Raw genomic sequence first — 17348 nt, forward strand, 5'->3', positions numbered from 1 at the left:
AGCACTTGCAAATTTCTGTGGTGTACCTCCCCCTGCTGTGGTCAGTTTCCCAATGTAACATCATGAATGTGGAGCTGGCAAGAGATAAGCTATAGCACATCACTATACAGTATGTTCACCATATACATATAACAGATACAAATACTCTCAAGAGCATAAATAATAGTGAAATAACTAGAGAATAATTATTATTATTATTTTTTTAAAGACTTTATTTATTTATTACAGAGTCAGAGAGAGGGATAGATAGGGACAGACAGACAGGAATGGAGAGAAGTGAGAAGCATCAATCATCAGTTTTTTGTTACCACATCTTAGTTGTTCATTGATTGCTTTCTCATATGTGCCTTGACCGGAGGCTTTCAGCAGACCGAGTAACCCCTTGCTCAAGCCAGCGACCTTGGGTCCAAGCTGGTGAGCTTTTGTTCAAACCAGATGAGCCTGCACTCAAGCTGGCGTCCTTGGGGTCTCGAACCTGGGTCTTTCACATCCCAGTCCGACGCTCTATCCACTGCACCACTGCCTGGTCAAGCGAGAATAATTATTTTTTAATGACGGCTATATTTCACAATCAGCTTTAAAAAATTCATTAAAGTTTAAGTTCATTAAACGAACCAGTATAAGCCAGCCCAAGCGCACCATTAGGTTGTCCTGCCAGTCTGGAAATGTATGTATTGGGAAACTGTCTTAGATTATTTCCTGCCCTTATTATTTATTTTTTACCAAAAGATATTGAAGACTATAGGATGTGAGGGCGATCTGGCTGCGACATCTGTCACCCCATTGATCGCCAGGGTTGATTCGGCTGATCTGGCTGGCTAGGCGGGTGTCCCCTTGCTCCCTCACCACTCCATGTGCGTCCCTCCCAAAGCTGCGCACTCAGTCGAAGAGGACGACCTTCCCCGCTAGAGGAGAGGACCGTTCTTCGGTCAAGGGTATACGAGTAGCTGCGCTCCCCTGCTAGAACCTCCAAACAAGTCTCAAGATATTGAAGACTATAAAATTGAACATTTAGAGCCATGTGTTCCCAAGAAATAAAAAGTAGTTTTAATTTATACATGCATTATATTTTCAATGCAACAAAATATAAGATGGCTAATAAAATATGTTACCTTAGGATACAATTCTGGGGGAAGATGGAATAGGTGTGTGAATCAGAGAATAAGATTGTAGTATGGTTTCCTGAAGTATAGGACTACTGGCCTAACCCCAATTAAGAAACTTGAAGACAGGCCCTGGCCGGTTGGCTCAGTGGTAGAGCGTCGGCCTGGCGTGCAGAAGTCCCAGGTTCGATTCCCGGCCAGGGCACACAGGAGAAGCGCCCATCTGCTTCTCCACCCCTCCCCCTCTCCTTCCTCTCTGTCTCTCTCTTCCCCTCCTGCAGCCAAGGCTCCATTGGAGCAAAGATGGCCTGGGCACTGGGGATGGCTCCTTGGCCTCCGCCCCGGGCGCTAGAGTGGCTCTGGTTGCAACAGAGTGACGCCCCGGAGGGGCAGAGCATCGCCCCCTGGTGGGCATGCCGGGTGGATCCCGGTCGGGCACATGCGGGAGTCTGTCTGACTGTCTCTCCCCGTTTCCAGCTTCAGAAAAATACCAAAAAAAAAAAAAAAGAAACTTGAAGACAAATTAAGCCTGTCGATCTTGGTGAGACGGCTTACCGGCGCTGGATCTGCCTTGCAAAATTGTTGCTGGAAGCAGAGCAGGGAAACTGGACTTCACTGTGCAGGGTAGCGTTACGGAAGAGATCACAGAAGTTCTCAAAGAGCTCCAAAAGCTCATCTGATGTGTTCTCAAACACAGCGATCACCTCTGTTGTCACCATATTGTACACCACAAAGAAAGATGCCTGCGGAAGAACAGAGAGCTAAGGGACAACTGGGTATGATGCCATGTCTAACAAACTTACCCCTTAGCTGAACATTCAAGCTACCCAAGGGAAGCACGCAAACCCTTCCGCCCCAGCACTAGGGCTAAAACGTGGCTCCAAGCAGTTCCGGGAAAGAACGAGGCCGTGGTGGGCTTTATTAATCAAAGGGCTCGGTGTTGCCAGGTTTTCCACCGTATCTGTGCCGCCAGAATTACCAAACTGGTCAGCATAGACTACATGTATAACAGGCTTTCAATGTTTCATTTCAAACTGTGCAAATTCAATATATTTCCTTCCAGCTGTTTATTCCCCACCCACCCAGAGATAAAAAATATTTTTTTTAAATGCCAGATTTAATTTTCCTTCCTGCTGAGAAAGTGATTTGCAGCCTGGAATTACCTGTTACAAATTATTTTCTCTTGTATATGTACAGTTGCAAGTTCAATTTAGGGGTATTTATTTCTCCTCTTAATGTTTCTAACATGCAGAAAGCCGCTGTAAGTACAGTGTGTCCTAACACTGCCCAGGAGGTTGTAACCACGCAGGGTACTGCTGCCGAACAAATGAAAAATCAGAGATGCAGTTCCATTGCTTTCTTCATAAATGGTCTTTCAGCCGAGGGCATCTGTAAGATACAGATGTATAGCAAACCCCAGGAGAGGACTTGAAAAGCATTCAAATGCCACAGGTGGCGAGTGACCACTTTTTCTGAATGGGGCCCTGGGTAACCAGCCCTCTTCCTTTAAATCCCCAGTGCTCTGCTTGGCCTGACAGGGAAGCACCAGGAATGCAGTTTTTGTCACAGTGAATGTGACAGTGTAAATTAATCTGCAAGCTTCCAACAGGGCTCTAGAAATTTTCAGAACACTGAGATTAGTATCCCCCCTCCTAGGATTAAGTTTAAACCTCCCTTACCAACTTCTGGAGCCATTTGGCCCACCTGTTTTACTAGTAATTAGTCCTTCCCAGAGCTTGTATTACATGACCTTTGGGAACCCCTGGAAATTAAATTTGGCTGTAAATTAAAGAGGCTGGAGGGTAACCTGAGACTAATACCCCTAATATTAGCGAGGCTTTGTTTTGGATGCACTTTTCACTCATTAATCTTATTGGAACCTATCAAATTAAACTGAGGAAGGAGGGAAAGACAAGTAGGGCAGAGAGACTGAGTTTAAAGTTACAACCTCTGTTAAGCAAAGCACAAAACCCTAGTAACATTTCTGGCTACAAGTTAGTAAAGCTATCAGACCTCTACCAGTCATGTTTAAGCAAAGGAAAAAAGGATCATCTCAAATGCAGCAATCACAGCCACCTTGTTCCCTCCAAAACAAAAAGGTAATTACAGATCAAACCTAAATAAAAGGTTGACTCATGGCCTTTCTACAGACCTGGATAACACCTTGATCCTATCAGGGCTCCACCAGGACTCATCGTAACTATGAGAATATAGAATTACACAAACATCTATTAAGCTTCCCTCCAGGACAGATTGGAAAATACAGGACAGGAGGGTACAGAAGACTGGGCTTCACTGCCAATCTCCCATGACACACAGGATGAACTAGACACTTACCTTTGATGGCTCCATGGGTGACTTCATCACTGACAGGTAAGAAAAAGAATCCAGAAAAAAATTATCTCTAAACCACAGTACCCCCACTTTTTAAAAGACATCATAAATTACGATTCAGAAGAAAAATGTCAGAAAACCTTTTACCACAGATGGCTGGTAAGGTGTTAGGAGACAATGCCCTGTACAATCTCTCTTAATGGTAGAATCGGCTGCAGGTCACTAAGGGATACCAAATCAGATGATTTGGTGGCTTATTGGTTAGCTCTCTATCCAGAATTTCCCCACTAGCATCTAAGGAGACAATATGGAAACAGGAGAATGGGGGCAAAGGCACAGAAAGGTGGGCTCTTCCTCAGTCTACACTGAAATGGAGAACCCAGATTACTCTGGATTTCCACATGATGTTTCAATCCCCGAGTCTTAGAGGTTTCCATGTCCTCACCAACATCTTATCCCCACCTGAGAAATGCCTCTCTCCCCTACCAACATCTTTCACCCCAACTAAAAACACCTCAGGACCTGATGATTCAAAATTGGGCTTCCTGTTGACCTTTTCCTGTTCTACAACCTACCTTTCAGCACGGGGACAAGGTCAAGGTAAACTCATAAAACTTAACTCTGTCAAATGAACTTGCCTATTAGTGTTTGTTGTTGTTGTTTTACTATTTAATTTATTAATTTTAGAGAGAAGAGAGAGAGAGAGAGAGAGAAAGGATGGTGGGGGGAGCAGGAAGCATCACCTTGCTTCTTTTTTTTTTTTTTTTTTCAGATTTCTTTTTTTTTTTTAATATTAATATTTTTTTATTAAATTTAATGCAGTGACATTGATAAATCAGGGTACATACGTTGAGAGAAAATATCTCTAGATTATTTTGACATTTGATTGTGCTGTATACCCCTCCCGCAAAGTTAAATTGTCTTCTGTCACCTTCTATCTGGTTTTCTTTATGCCCCTCCCCTCCCCTAACCCCTCTCTCCTTCTTCACCCCCTCCCCCCTCCCCCAACCCCCCCCCCCCGCCCCTGTTGCCATCACACTCCTGTTCACGCCTCTGAGTCTCATCTTTATGTCCCTTCTATGTATGGATTCATCTCAGTTTTTTTTCTGATTTACTTATTTCACTCCGCACAATGTTATCAAGGTCCATCCATGTTATTGTAAATGATCCGATGTCATCATTTCTTATGGCTGAGTAGTATTCCATAGTATATATGTACCAAAGTTTTTTAATCCACTCGTCCTCTGACGGACACTTGGGCTGTTTCCAGATCTTCGCTATTGTGAACAATGCTGCCACAAACATGCGGGTGCATTTCTCCTTTTCGAGCCGTTCTATGGTGTCCTTGGGGTATATTCCTAAAAGTGGGATAGCTGGGTCAAAAGGCGGATCGATTTTCAGTTTTTTGAGGAATCTCCATACTGTTTTCCACAGTGGCTGCACCAGTCTGCATTCCCACCAGCAGTGCAGGAGGGTCCCCTTTTCTCCACATCCTCGCCAGCACTTATTCTGTGTTGTTTTGTTGATAAGCGCCATTCTGACTGGTGTAAGGTGATATCTCATTGTGGTTTTAATTTGCATTTCTCTAATGATTAGTGATGTTGAGCATTTTTTCATATGCCTATTGGCCATCTGTATGTCCTCTTTGGAGAAGTGTCTATTCATCTCTTTTGCCCATTTTTGGATTGGGTTGTTTGTCTTCCTGGTGTTGAGTTTTACAAGTTCTTTATAAATTTTGGTTATTAACCCCTTATCAGACGTATTGTCAAATATGTTCTCCCATTGTGTAGTTTGTCTTTTTATTCTGTTCTTGTTGTCTTTAGCTGTGCAAAAGCTTTTTAGTTTGATATAGTCCCATTTGTTTATCCTGTCTTTTATTTCACTTCCCCGTGGAGATAAATCAGCAAATATATTGCTCCGAGAGATGTCGGAGAGCTTAATGCCTATGTTTTCTTCTAAGATGCTTATGGTTTCACGGCCTACATTCAAGTCTTTTATCCATTTTGAGTTTATTTTTGTGAGTGGTGTAAGCTGGTGATCTAGTTTCATTTTTTTGCAGGTAGCTGTCCAATTTCCCCAACACCATTTGTTAAAGAGGCTGTCTTTACTCCATTGTATTTCCTTACCTCCTTTGTCAAATATCAGTTGTCCATAGAACTGTGGGTTTGTTTCTGGGTTCTCTGTTCTATTCCATTGATCTATATGCCTGTTCTTATGCCAGTACCAGGCTGTTTTGAGTACAATGGCCTTGTAGTATAACTTGATATCAGGAAGTGTGATACCTCCCACTTTATTCTCCTTTTTTAAGATTGCTGAGGCTATTCGTGTCCTTTTTTGGTTCCATATAAATTTTTGGAATATGTGTTCTATATCTTTGAAGTATGTCATTGGTATTTTAATTGGTATTGCATTGAATTTATACATTGCTTTGGGTAATATAGACATTTTAATGATGTTTATTCTTCCTAACCATGAGCACGGTATATGCTTCCACTTGTTAGTATCTTCCTTGATTTCTTTTATCAATGTTTTGTAATTTTCCGAGTACAAGTCTTTAGTCTCCTTGGTTAAGTTTACTCCTAGGTACTTTATTTTTTTGGTTGTAATTGTGAAGGGGATTGTTTCCTTAATTTCTCTTTCTGACTGTTCATTGTTGGTGTATAAAAATGCTTCTGATTTCTGAGTATTGATTTTATATCCTGCCACTTTGCTGAATTTATTTATCAGGTCCAGTAGTTTTTTGACTGAGACTTTAGGGTTTTCTATATACAATATCATATCATCTGCAAATAATGATAGTTTTACTTCTTCTTTTCCAACTTGAATGCCTTTTATTTCTTCTTCTTGTCTGATTGCTGTAGCTAGGACTTCCAGGACTATGTTAAATAAGAGTGGTGAAAGGGGGCACCCCTGCCTTGTTCCTGATCTTAAGGGTATTGCTTTTAATTTTTGCCCATTGAGTATGATGTTGGCTGTGGGTTTCTCATAGATGGCTTTTATCATGTTGAGGTATGTTCCCTGTATTCCCACTTTGCTGAGAGTTTTGATCATGAATGGGTGCTGGATTTTATCAAATGCTTTTTCTGCATCTATTGAAATTATCATATGGTTTTTCTCCTTCTTTTTGTTTATGTGATGAATCACATTGATTGATTTACGAATATTGTACCAGCCTTGCCTCCCCAGAATAAATCCCACTTGATCATGGTGTATGATTTTTTCCATATATTGTTGGATCCGGTTTGCTAATATTTTGTTGAGGATTTTAGCATCTATATTCATCAGAGATATTGGCCTATAATTTTCTTTCTTTGTGTGGTCTTTGCCTGGTTTTGGAATCAGAATTATGCTCGCCTCATAAAAGGAGTTTGGAAGTCTTCCTTCCTCTTGAATTTTTTGAAATAGTTTGAGAAGGATAGGAGTTAGTTCTTCTTTGAATATTTGGTAGAATTCCGTTGTGAAGCCATCGGGCCCCGGGCTTTTCTTTGTTGGGAGTTTTTTGATAACTGTTTCGATCTCCTTTGGTGTAATTGGTCTGTTTAAGTTTTCTGATTCTTCCAGATTGATTTTTGGAAGATTGTACGTTTCAAGGAATTTGTCCATTTCATCTAGGTTGTCTAGTTTTTTGGCATACAGTTCTTCATAGTATTTTCTTACAATATTTTGTATTTCTGTTGTGTCAGTTGTTATTTCTCCTCTCTCATTTCTAATTTTATTTATTTGAGTCCTCTCTCTCTTTTTCTTGGTGAGTCTACTTAAAGGTTCATCAATCTTGTTTACCTTTTCAAAGAACCAGCTCCTAGTTTCATTGATCCTCTGTATTGTTTCTTTAGCCTCTATGTCATTTATTTCTGCTCTGATCTTTATTATTTCCTTCCTTCTACTACATTTGGGCTTTATTTGCTGTTCTTTTTCTAATTCTTTTAGATGCAGGGTTAAGTTGTTTATTTGAGCTTTTTCTAGCTTCTGAAAGTGTGCCTGTAGTGCTATAAACTTCCCTCTCAGCACTGCTTTCGCTGTGTCCCATAAATTTTGAGTTGTTGTATGCTCATTGTCATTCGTTTCTAGGAATTTCTTTATTTCTTCTTTGATCTCATTCTTAATCCATTCATTATTTAACACCCTGCTATTTAGTTTCCATGTGTTTGAGAATTTTTGAGCTTTTCTGCTGTGATTCATTTCTAGTTTCATGCCGTTGTGATCGGAGAAAGTGCTTGATATGATTTCAGTCTTCTTAAATTTGTTGAGAGCACTTTTGTGCCCTAACATGTGGTCTATCCTAGAGAATGTACCATGAGCACTTGAAAAGAATGTATATTCTGCTGCTTTAGGGTGAAAGGTTCTGAAGATATCTATTAAATCGAGTTGATCTAGTGTTTCCAATAAGTCTGCTGTTTCTTTGTTAATTTTCTTTCTTGAGGATCTATCTAGTGATGTTAGTGGGGTATTGAAATCCCCTACTATTATAGTATTGCTGTTGATCTCGCCCTTTAAATCCATCAAAATCTGTTTTATATATTTGGGTGCTCCTATATTAGGTGCATAGATATTTATAATAGTTATATCTTCCTGTTGGATTACTCCCTTTATCATTATGTAGTGGCCTTCTTTATCTCTTACTATATCCTTTGTTTTAAAGTCCAATTTGTCTGATATAAGTATTGCTACCCCAGCTTTTTTTTCATTTCCGTTTGCATGAAACATTTTTTTCCATCCTTTTACCTTCAATCTGTGTGTGTCTTTTGTTCTAAGGTGTGTCTCTTGTAGACAACATATGTATGGGTCCTGTTTTCTTATCCACGCAGCTACCCTATGTCTTTTGATTGGATCATTTAATCCATTTATATTTAAGGTTATTATTGATATGTAGTTGTTTATTGCCATTTTCTTCTTTAAAGGTGTATTCCTTTTTCTTTTCTTTTTTTCTGTATTCTTTTCCCACTTTATCTGTTTACACCAGGCCCCTTAATATTTCCTGCAGCATTGGTTTGGTTGTAATGAATTCCTTGAGTTGTTTTTTGTCTGGGAAGCTTTTTATTTCTCCTTCAATTTTAAACGATAGCCTTGCTGGATAAAGTAGTCTTGGTTGTAGGTTCTTGTTCTGCATTACTTTGAATATTTCTTGCCATTCCCTTCTGGCCTCAAGTGTTTCTGTTGAGAAGTCAGATGTCATCCTTATGGGTGCTCCTTTGTAGGTGATAACTTTTTTTTCTCTTGCAGCTTTTAATATTTTCTCTTTATCGCTTAGCTTTGGTATTTTAATTATGATGTGTCTTGGTGTAGGTTTCTTTGGGTTTCTCTTTAATGGAGTCCTCTGTGCTTCTTGGATTTGTGAGAGTTTCTCTTGCATTAATTTAGGGAAGTTTTCAGCTATGATATGATTGAACAAAGTCTCTATCCCTTGTTCTTTTTCTTCTTCTTCAGGAACCCCTATGATGTGGATGTTATTTCTCTTCATGTTGTCACAGAACTCTCTAAGAGTTTCCTCTGACTTTTTGAGTCTTTTTTCTCTTTTCTTCTCTGCTTTCATGCCTTCATTCCAGTTGTCTTCTAACTCGCTGATTCGATCCTCTACTCTATCTATCCTGTTTTTAATTCCTTCCATTGTGGTCTTTATTTCTGATATTGTATTTGTCGTCTCCAACTGATTCTTTTTTATACTTGCTATTTCTTTATTTAGGTTTTCAAACTCCCCCTCCATTGTTGTTCTAAGATCCCTAAGCATCCTTACAATCATTATTTTGAACTCCGCATCTGGAAGTTTGATTATTTCCATATCACTCAGTTCATCTCTCGAAAGTGTCTCTTGTGGTTTCATTTGGATTGCACTCCTTTGTTTTCTCATCTTCTTCTTCTTTTTTTTATTTGTAGAGTTGATTGAGTCTAGGCTTGGTGTTGTCTGCCTCCAGTTTTCAGTTGTGTTATTTTTAGGTCTTCGTGGGTTGGTATCAGCTATTATTTGTAATCCACTTTCAGATTTGGGCAGCTTTGATGTCTTGATTTGTTTGTTTTCTTAACAGGTGATAGTCTTGTTAACTGATCTCAGCAGGGGGCTTCCTTGAAACTGTATCCAGGAATGCTGTGGGTGTAACCTGAAACGCTGAAGGTCTCTTCCTCCAACTAATCTCACTGGGGGCAGGGTTTTTTCTCTCAGCTTCAGTAGGGGGAGGTGTATCTCAGATCTCCATGGAGACCTGAGTTACTGCCCCTCCTCCCCACTTCTTGTTTTCAGCTGTGTCTTGTTGTGCTGATTGGAGCTGGATAGATGTCCGGAGATCTCTGATCCGGAAGCACTTCAGCTCTGTTTTGTGAAAGGTTCAGTCCCTCCCCCAGCTATGGCCGCCTCCAGCACGAATGAGTCAGCTTTTTTATTTTGTTTCTTGCATACCTTAGCCCCTCACAGTCTGTCCCTCTCCCTGTCTTTTCCACTTGGGAGATAAGCTGGTCTTTTCAACCCACCTTGCTCCCTGGCCGCCAGGTAAGTGGCTGTGAGCAGTAGTTTCTGCTCTTTTTCCTCTGTGAAATCCTCTCTGGGCTCTCAGCCTCACCCCCCTCCTTCCCTTCCTGTAAGCAGAGGAGATTCAGGCACTCCTTACCAGGATTATTGTGGCTTCCTCTTTGCTCCTTGGTTTTTGAGAGCTGTTCTTGCAGTTCAGTGTTGGTTTTTCATGCTGATTTTTTCTAAATTGATTTGTATTCCAGTTTGGTGTTGAGAGCTGGGTGTCTGTGCATCCGCCTACTCTGCTGCCATCTTCCACCCGTAGTTAGATTTCTGCGCCGGTCACTCTCCGTCCCTCGGCCTCACTGGGCATCAACTTCCTCGCGGAAAAATGAGGCGGATGGCGACCAGTTCTAATGCTTCCACCGGTGGTTCTAATCCTTCCGGATGCTTGATCCAGGAGTTCCCAGGTGACTCACCTCACCTTGCTTCTTGTATGTGCCTTGACCGGGCAAGCCTAGGGTCTTGAACAGGTGACCTCAGCATTCCAGGTCGACGCTTTATCCACTGTGCCACCACAGGTCAGGCATCCTATTAGTTATATTTTAAAGAAGCCTTTCTGAAGTACATTGACATGGACCATTTAAGCAGAAAAGAGAGACTAGGTTTTTAGAGGACTTTCTTTTTTTTATGGTGGGCCCATTCTTATTGGCAGAACTAAACAGGACAACAAGCAGTCTTACAAAACCAAGGCAGGATTATCCATAGGGAATCCACAACCGGACCCTGTAGCATTTGGGCTTCCACCTCAAGGGTCCTCAAAGTGTTCTGCAGAAGGTAGAGGGTAATAAGCACAGAGGTGACTATCTACAAGTCAATAGCTTGAGATTTAGCTCCCATTTATCCAAATCAATATACGTGACCAGAGAAAAATGGTGCTGTTTTAAGTTCGACTGAGCCCTAGAATAACAAAAGCTTAAGACTACATAAAATGTGTATTTCTGAGAAGTTGGCTATATGCAAGAAGAAACCCGTCACCTTCCGCCAAGGAGATTGGAGGGGGCCGGGGCAGGGGAGCGCCTCGTACCTGTGACGGATCTGTGACCCTCAGGGTTACCACGTCCTCACTGGTGTACTTGATGAACAGATGGTTCTCGTCCAGGAGCTGCATCTTCCACATGCGCAGCTGCCGCAGCTGGTCAAAATACTGGAAGAAGCGCCTCTTGGCCATCGCACTCCCATCCTGCTCTGCCCGGCGCCACAGGTACACGAGCAGCCGGTGCTTCAGGGAGTTGATGAAGGGGTCCCTGAAAGGATTCGCCATGCCCGTCTGGCTGTCCCGCTGGACCTCTGGGAAGACAGCTGACACGGTGAGCAGGTCATCCTCATAGCAGAAGCGGCCGATGGTCCTCACGTCAATGAACGTGCCTTCCGGAGTCACCTGGAAGACATGGATGGTCTGCTGCTGCACTGACAAGATGGCCAGGATGTTTTTGTACAAGTACAGCCCTTGGTTGTGTGACAGGACCACCTTATCACACTTAAAGGTGCGTGTATCACATAAGCGGCCAGTGTGAAGGTCAATGATGTGCAGGGAATAGTCCTCCAGAGGGGACCGCGGGTTGGGGGTCACAGATTCACTGTTCCGATAGACCTCGTAAAAAGGAGGGTGAGGCTCGTCCGGGAGGTAGGCAGCCGAGCCCACAATGACACAGCGGCAGTCGTCAGTGAAGAGGCTACACTCCCGGTTCAGGTGCTCACCATTGGCTGCTACATTGGTGATATGCAGCAGGACAAAAAACCGCTCAAAGAGCCGGCCGCGGATGTTAACAGACCTCTGGTCATTGCCATTGGACAGGATCTCCCCCTCGTAGCCCTGCAGGAGGTCCTCAGCTGCTTGGCAGCCCTGGTACTCATAGATTTCAAGAGATGTCTGGTCCGAAGAGAAAGCAATAAAGTAGCGTCCATCCGGTGAGAATTTACGCAAGAAACAAGGAGGCTTTTCAACGTTGACAACTGTGAAGTTGGGGAAGACATTCTGGTGGAACACTCGGACCTGATGCCAGTGGGTGCCAGCTTTGCCTGAACTGATCCGCCGGCGTTCCAAGCGGTGAATGACATTTTGGTTCTGGATTCTTCGAGGTTTAATGGTGGAAACATGGTGATCCATTATCACATCTCTACAAAGCAAAGTCAAGAAGAAGAAAATAAAACAAGTCACCAAAACATATACAAGTCAAACAGATTTCCCTCCTTCAACCCTGAACCTAGAAGCTCACAAGATGACCACGATCAACATTTCTTTTTCGCAGATTATAATCAGGAAGTGGACCCCACTCTTCTGAGAGTAGAAACTAGTTTACGAGAAGTTTACCTAATTCAACTAGAATATCTTCAAAGCATGCTTAACTGTTGGGAATGATCAACAGAAAAAACCTAGAACTGCATCATCTTTGTTCAATGTAAGAGTCACATTCAATGCATATTCATTAAAAATATATACACTTATTGGTCTGTTAAAATGTCCATACTACCCAAAGCAGTCTATATACTCAATGTAACCCATATCAAGATCAAAAAGCATTTTTTGCAAAAATAGAAAAATGCATCCTGAAATACACGTCATCTCAAGAAATCCCAAAAGACCAGTTTTGTAAAAGAACAAAGATGGAGGACACACACATCCTGATTTCAAAGTATATTATAAAGCTGCAGTAATCTAAAAGTGTGGTACTAGCTAAAAATAGACAGCATACCAATGGAATAGAATAGGGAGTAAACTTATTATTATTATTTTTTTTTAGTATTTTTCTGAAGCTGGAAACGGGGAGAGACAGTCAGACAGACTCCCGCATGCGTCCGACCGGGATCCACCCGGCACACCCACCAGGGGCCACGCTCTGTCCACCAGGGGGCGATGCTCTGCCCCTCCGGGGCGTCGCTCTGCCGCGACCAGAGCCACTCTAGCGCCTAGGGCAGAGGCCAAGGAGCCATCCCCAGCGCCTGGGCCATCTTTGCTCCAATGGAGCCTTGGCTGCGGGAGGGGAAGAGAGAGACAGAGAGGAAGGGGGGGGGTGGAGAAGCAAATGGGCGCTTCTCCTGTGTGCCCTGGCCGGGAATCAAACCCGGGTCCCCCACACGCCAGGCTGATGCTCTACCACTGAGCCAACCGGCCAGGGCCAGTAAACCTATTTTTTATAAGCCTGAGATTCAAGAAGTTCAAAAGTAAACCAGAAGTAAACCTTCATTTTTATAAGCCTGAGATTCAAGAAGTTCAAAAGTAAACCAGAAGTAAACCTTCATTTTTATAAGCCTGAGATTCAAGAAGTTCAGAAAACTCCAAACATAATAAATCCAAAGAAATCCATGCCCAAACACATTATTGTCAAACAGTGGAAAACTAAAACACAAAGTAAAAATCTTGAAAGCAACCAAGTAATACATTACTAACAGGGAACAACAAGTGCTTGTGGATTTCTCACCAGACACAATGGACGCCAGAAGGAAGTGGGTCAACATTTTTAAAGTGTTGAAAGAGCTGCCTGTTTCATCATTCAAATCTCAGGTAAAGTAGCAACTCTTCAGAATTCTTTCCCTGTCTTACCAAAACTAGTGCATTTTTCCATCCACATTAATCTATCATTTTACCGTTTTACTTTCCTCAGCCCTTATCACTTTCTGAAGTTAACTTATTTGTTTACCTAGTCTAATTCCTTGCTGCATCCCCAAGCACCTAGGGCAGTGCCTGAGGCACAGTAAGTACTCATCAATATGTTAAATGAAAGCTGGAAGCAACATTTGACATGGGTCTTGAAGGATAAAGAATGTGTTAGGCAAAGTAAAAGAGGATATTTTCAAAAAGAAGATAATATACGGCCCTGGCCAGTTGGCTCAGTGGTAGAGTGTCGGCCTGGCATGCAGGAGTTCCAGGTTCGATTCCCAGCCAGGGCACACAGGAGAAGCGCCCCATCTGCTTCTCCACCCTTCCCCCTCTTCTTCCTCTCCGTCTCTCTCTTCCCCTCACTCAGCCAGGGCTCCATTGGAGCAAAGTTTGCCGGGGCGCTGAGGATGGCTCTGTGGCCTCTGCCTCAGGTGCTAGAATGGCTCTGATTATGGCAGAGCGACGCCCCAAGATGGGCAGAGCATCGCCCCCTGGTGGGCGTGCCAGGTGGATCCCGGTCGGGTGCATGTGGGAGTCTGTCTGACTGCCTCCTCGTTTCCAGCTTCGGAAAAGTACAAAAAAAAAAAAAAGGATAATCAAAAAACTACCTTAGAAAGAAAGAATAGAGCATGACACATTTGGGAATCAGAATAATTCTAAGTAGTCAGAGCACATAAGAGTGAATGGTGAGAGAAACGTAGAAAAGCAGATTAGAGCCAGATTGGAAAAGACTTTGCATGTCATGCCACACAAGCTATTATAGGCTGTGAGCAGAGAGCTACTGGACCCAACCTGTATTTTAGAAATAAAAACATACACACAATGGGGTGTTTACAGTATTTAATTCTGTCTCCTTCGAAGATTTGTTTTAAATGCCTTACATAAGAATATATTCTATATAATCCCATTAAAAATATGCATACCTCTATGATTGAGTAAATCACATTCATCATTTTAAGCAAAGTAAATGTTTAATTCTAAGAAAATTCATGCCTGGCTTGTGGTGGTGCAGTGGATAAAGTGTTGACCTGGAATGCTGAGGTCGCCAGTTTGAAACCCTGGGCTTGTCTGGTCAAGGCACATATGGGAGTTGATGCTTCCTGCTTCTCGCCCCTTTCTCTCTCTCTCTCTCAAGTGAATAAATAAAAAAATATTGGTGTCCATTTCACGTCTACATTACTCATCTCCCTAAATCCACTCTTGTCCACCGCCAATCCATTCAACAGCCAGACAGATCTTTTTTAAATGCTTTTGTAGTCACATCCTCTCCAATATGTATTAAAACAGGTCAGTAGGCCCTGGCCAGTTGGCTCAGCGGTAGAGCGTCGGCCTGGCGTGCAGGAGTCCTTGGTTTGATTCCCCACCAGGGCACACAGGAGAAGCGCCCATCTGCTTCTCCACCCCTCCCCCTCTCCTTCCTCTCTGTCTCTTTCTTCCCCTCCCGCAGCCGAGGCTCCACTGGGGCAAAAGATGGCCCGGGCGCTGAGGATGGCTCCGTGGCCTCTGCCTCAGGCGCTAGAATTGCTCTGGTCGTGACAGAGCAACGCCCCGGAGGGGCAGAGCATCGCCCCCTGGTGGGCGTACCGGGTGAATTCCGGTGGGGTGCATGTGGGAGTCTGTCTGACTGCCTCCCCGTTTCCAGCTTCGGAAAAAAGAAAAGAAAAAAAAAAAAAAAACAGGTCAGTATCTACCCATTGCTCCTGACGACAAGATCAAAATCCTTAACGTGACAACCAGATCGCAGCTCTGCCTCTCCAGCCTCATTTGCCATTTTACTCTAACCATTTCTTCAACAGATGTCCCACCTCCTGCCTCAGAACCTTGGCACTTGCCATTAACCTCAACCTAAAAAAAGCTCTTCACCCTTTTCTGAGTTAACTCCTATTTCTGATACCAGCTTAACCATCCCTGCTCGGAGAAGTCTTCCTTCACCTTCCCATTAGATAAAACAAATATCCTAGCCATACCTCTCCTTCCTACCACTTACCACGCTTGCAACTCTGCCTTTTATTTATGTCTATGGCATAAGTGCTGAGTGCGTTCCTGCCCAGTCCACAACGTTACATTCTGTATTCCCATCACAATACCGATCCATCCTAAGCCTCCCTTCCTGAACCCTGGACCTGCATCAGGCCAAGTTCTTTCCCGACTCGAGTATCCACGGAGGCTGTTCCCTCTGCCTAGGATGGGCTTCCTCAGGCCTTCACTATAATTCCTCATGTTGCAGCTTAAGTGTTTGTCTCCTTCAGGCAGTCTTCTGGGACTGCCTGACCTAACACTGGCCTCCCGTTCTAGTCTTTTGTGTCTGCCTTCTCCCCAGCAATGGTCACAGTCTGAATCTGTATTCACTTGCATGGTTCTGTGCTTACTGTTGGACCCCCCGACTACACCGTCCTCTCCAGCCAGGAAGTCACCACGCCTACTGACGTCGTCTGAAAGTCCTCTCAGTTCTCGCAGAGCCCAGCGCTGGGCTGGCCTACAGTATGCGTTCTGTACGTTATTGACGGCACGAAAGCAAGCCTGGCTCGGTCGGGCCACTCATTTTGCGGTACTAAGCGAGTCCTCTGCCCTTGGTTGGGTCTCAGTTTCCCCAAGGGGGCAGGTGCACACAACCCTCAACTGCTTGGGACGGCTTCCAAAATGGGCAGGACAGAGATGTGGGTACAGCCCCCCCCCAAGGGGGCGCCCCCGGAAAGAAAAGCCCGGGGCGGAGCCTAAGGGGAAGGGACATCTGAGGGAGGGCGGGGGCCGCGGAGCCTCAGAGTCCTGCGGGGACAGCCCCAGAGCGGTAACCTGAGGAGGCCTCGGGGAGGGCCTGACGGCCTCGGAGGCTGGGCTTAGGAAAGAGAAATCCTCACCTGGCGGTCCGGCTCAAAGGGCCGGGGCTAGGGACGCCCCAGCCGACTCTGCGCGCGCCTCCCCCAGCCCCGCCCCCGCCATGCCTCTGGACCCCGCGCCCGTCACCTCAGGCCCCGGCTTCCGCTAGCCACCGGAAGTGAGGCACAGCGATACGCGACCTGGGAACAGCGCGGCACCGTCCGGCCGGTCCTCAGAGCTGTAACAGCGCACCCTGGTGTCCGGAGGGGCAGCAAAGCCATAGAGGCCCAGTGACTGCGAAGGAAAAAATAAACTCGGCGCTCTAACCAGCGCGATCTCCTATGGCAATGTCTCTGCGCTTTGCTGGACACATTTGCAAAAACAGATATAAAAATTATTTTTTCATCTCTTGATTAGATGCGCCATTTCAATAGATGAGAAACTATCTGTTGTCTCTCTCTAGACAATGAGCACTTTAAGAGCTGTACTGACCCCCTCACTCTCAGTGCCTAATACATTTCCCAATACACACAGTGGGCGTGCAGTAAAATCTTCTTGCACTAAATGAATCCCATAACCTTTACTTTTACTTACGTTATTCATTCAGTCTCTTACAACCCGGTTCCTCCCCTGAAACCTCTGCTTTGTCCTATTTCTGGATAGCCTGCCTGCCCCCCCCCCCCAATCTTTCCGTCAGCTTCCAGAGCGTTCAGGGCTCAGCACAAATGTCATCTTTTCAGTGGCCTTTCTTGCCGGCTGTCCTTCCACTGTCATCACACTACTTCTCCATAGCACTCATCACCATCCGATTTTGTTTTATGCCTTCAATTCGGAATGAAATCAAGAGCCAAGAGCAGGGGATAGAGATTTGACATGAGGTAGTAAAAATACAATACAATATACAGATTATATATTATAGAATTGTACACCTGAAATCTGTATAATTGTGTTGTGTGTGTGTGTGTGTGTGTGTGTGTGTGTGTTTCTGAAGCTG

General features: G+C 44.0%; 1 protein-coding gene across 4 annotated transcripts in view; it reads right to left on the minus strand.

The window, feature by feature from the left end:
- The window catches only part of DET1 (DET1 partner of COP1 E3 ubiquitin ligase), a 61422-nt gene extending 44902 nt beyond the window's left edge, over nucleotides 1–16520 (minus strand). For all 4 annotated transcript variants that reach the window (XM_066238132.1, XM_066238133.1, XM_066238131.1 and 1 more), the window contains exons 1-3: nucleotides 16396–16520; nucleotides 10964–12056; nucleotides 1659–1846 (exon numbers count right to left, since the gene is read on the minus strand). In XM_066238132.1, coding sequence (XP_066094229.1) covers nucleotides 1659–1846; nucleotides 10964–12046 — 1271 coding nt within the window. In that variant the 5' untranslated portion in view covers nucleotides 12047–12056; nucleotides 16396–16520. The remainder of the gene's footprint in view (nucleotides 1–1658; nucleotides 1847–10963; nucleotides 12057–16395) is intronic.
- Nucleotides 16521–17348: the final 828 nt, after the last annotated feature.

The sequence above is a fragment of the Saccopteryx bilineata genome, chromosome 7 (assembly GCF_036850765.1).
Source record: "Saccopteryx bilineata isolate mSacBil1 chromosome 7, mSacBil1_pri_phased_curated, whole genome shotgun sequence".
In the NCBI taxonomy this organism is placed as follows: domain Eukaryota; kingdom Metazoa; phylum Chordata; class Mammalia; order Chiroptera; family Emballonuridae; genus Saccopteryx; species Saccopteryx bilineata.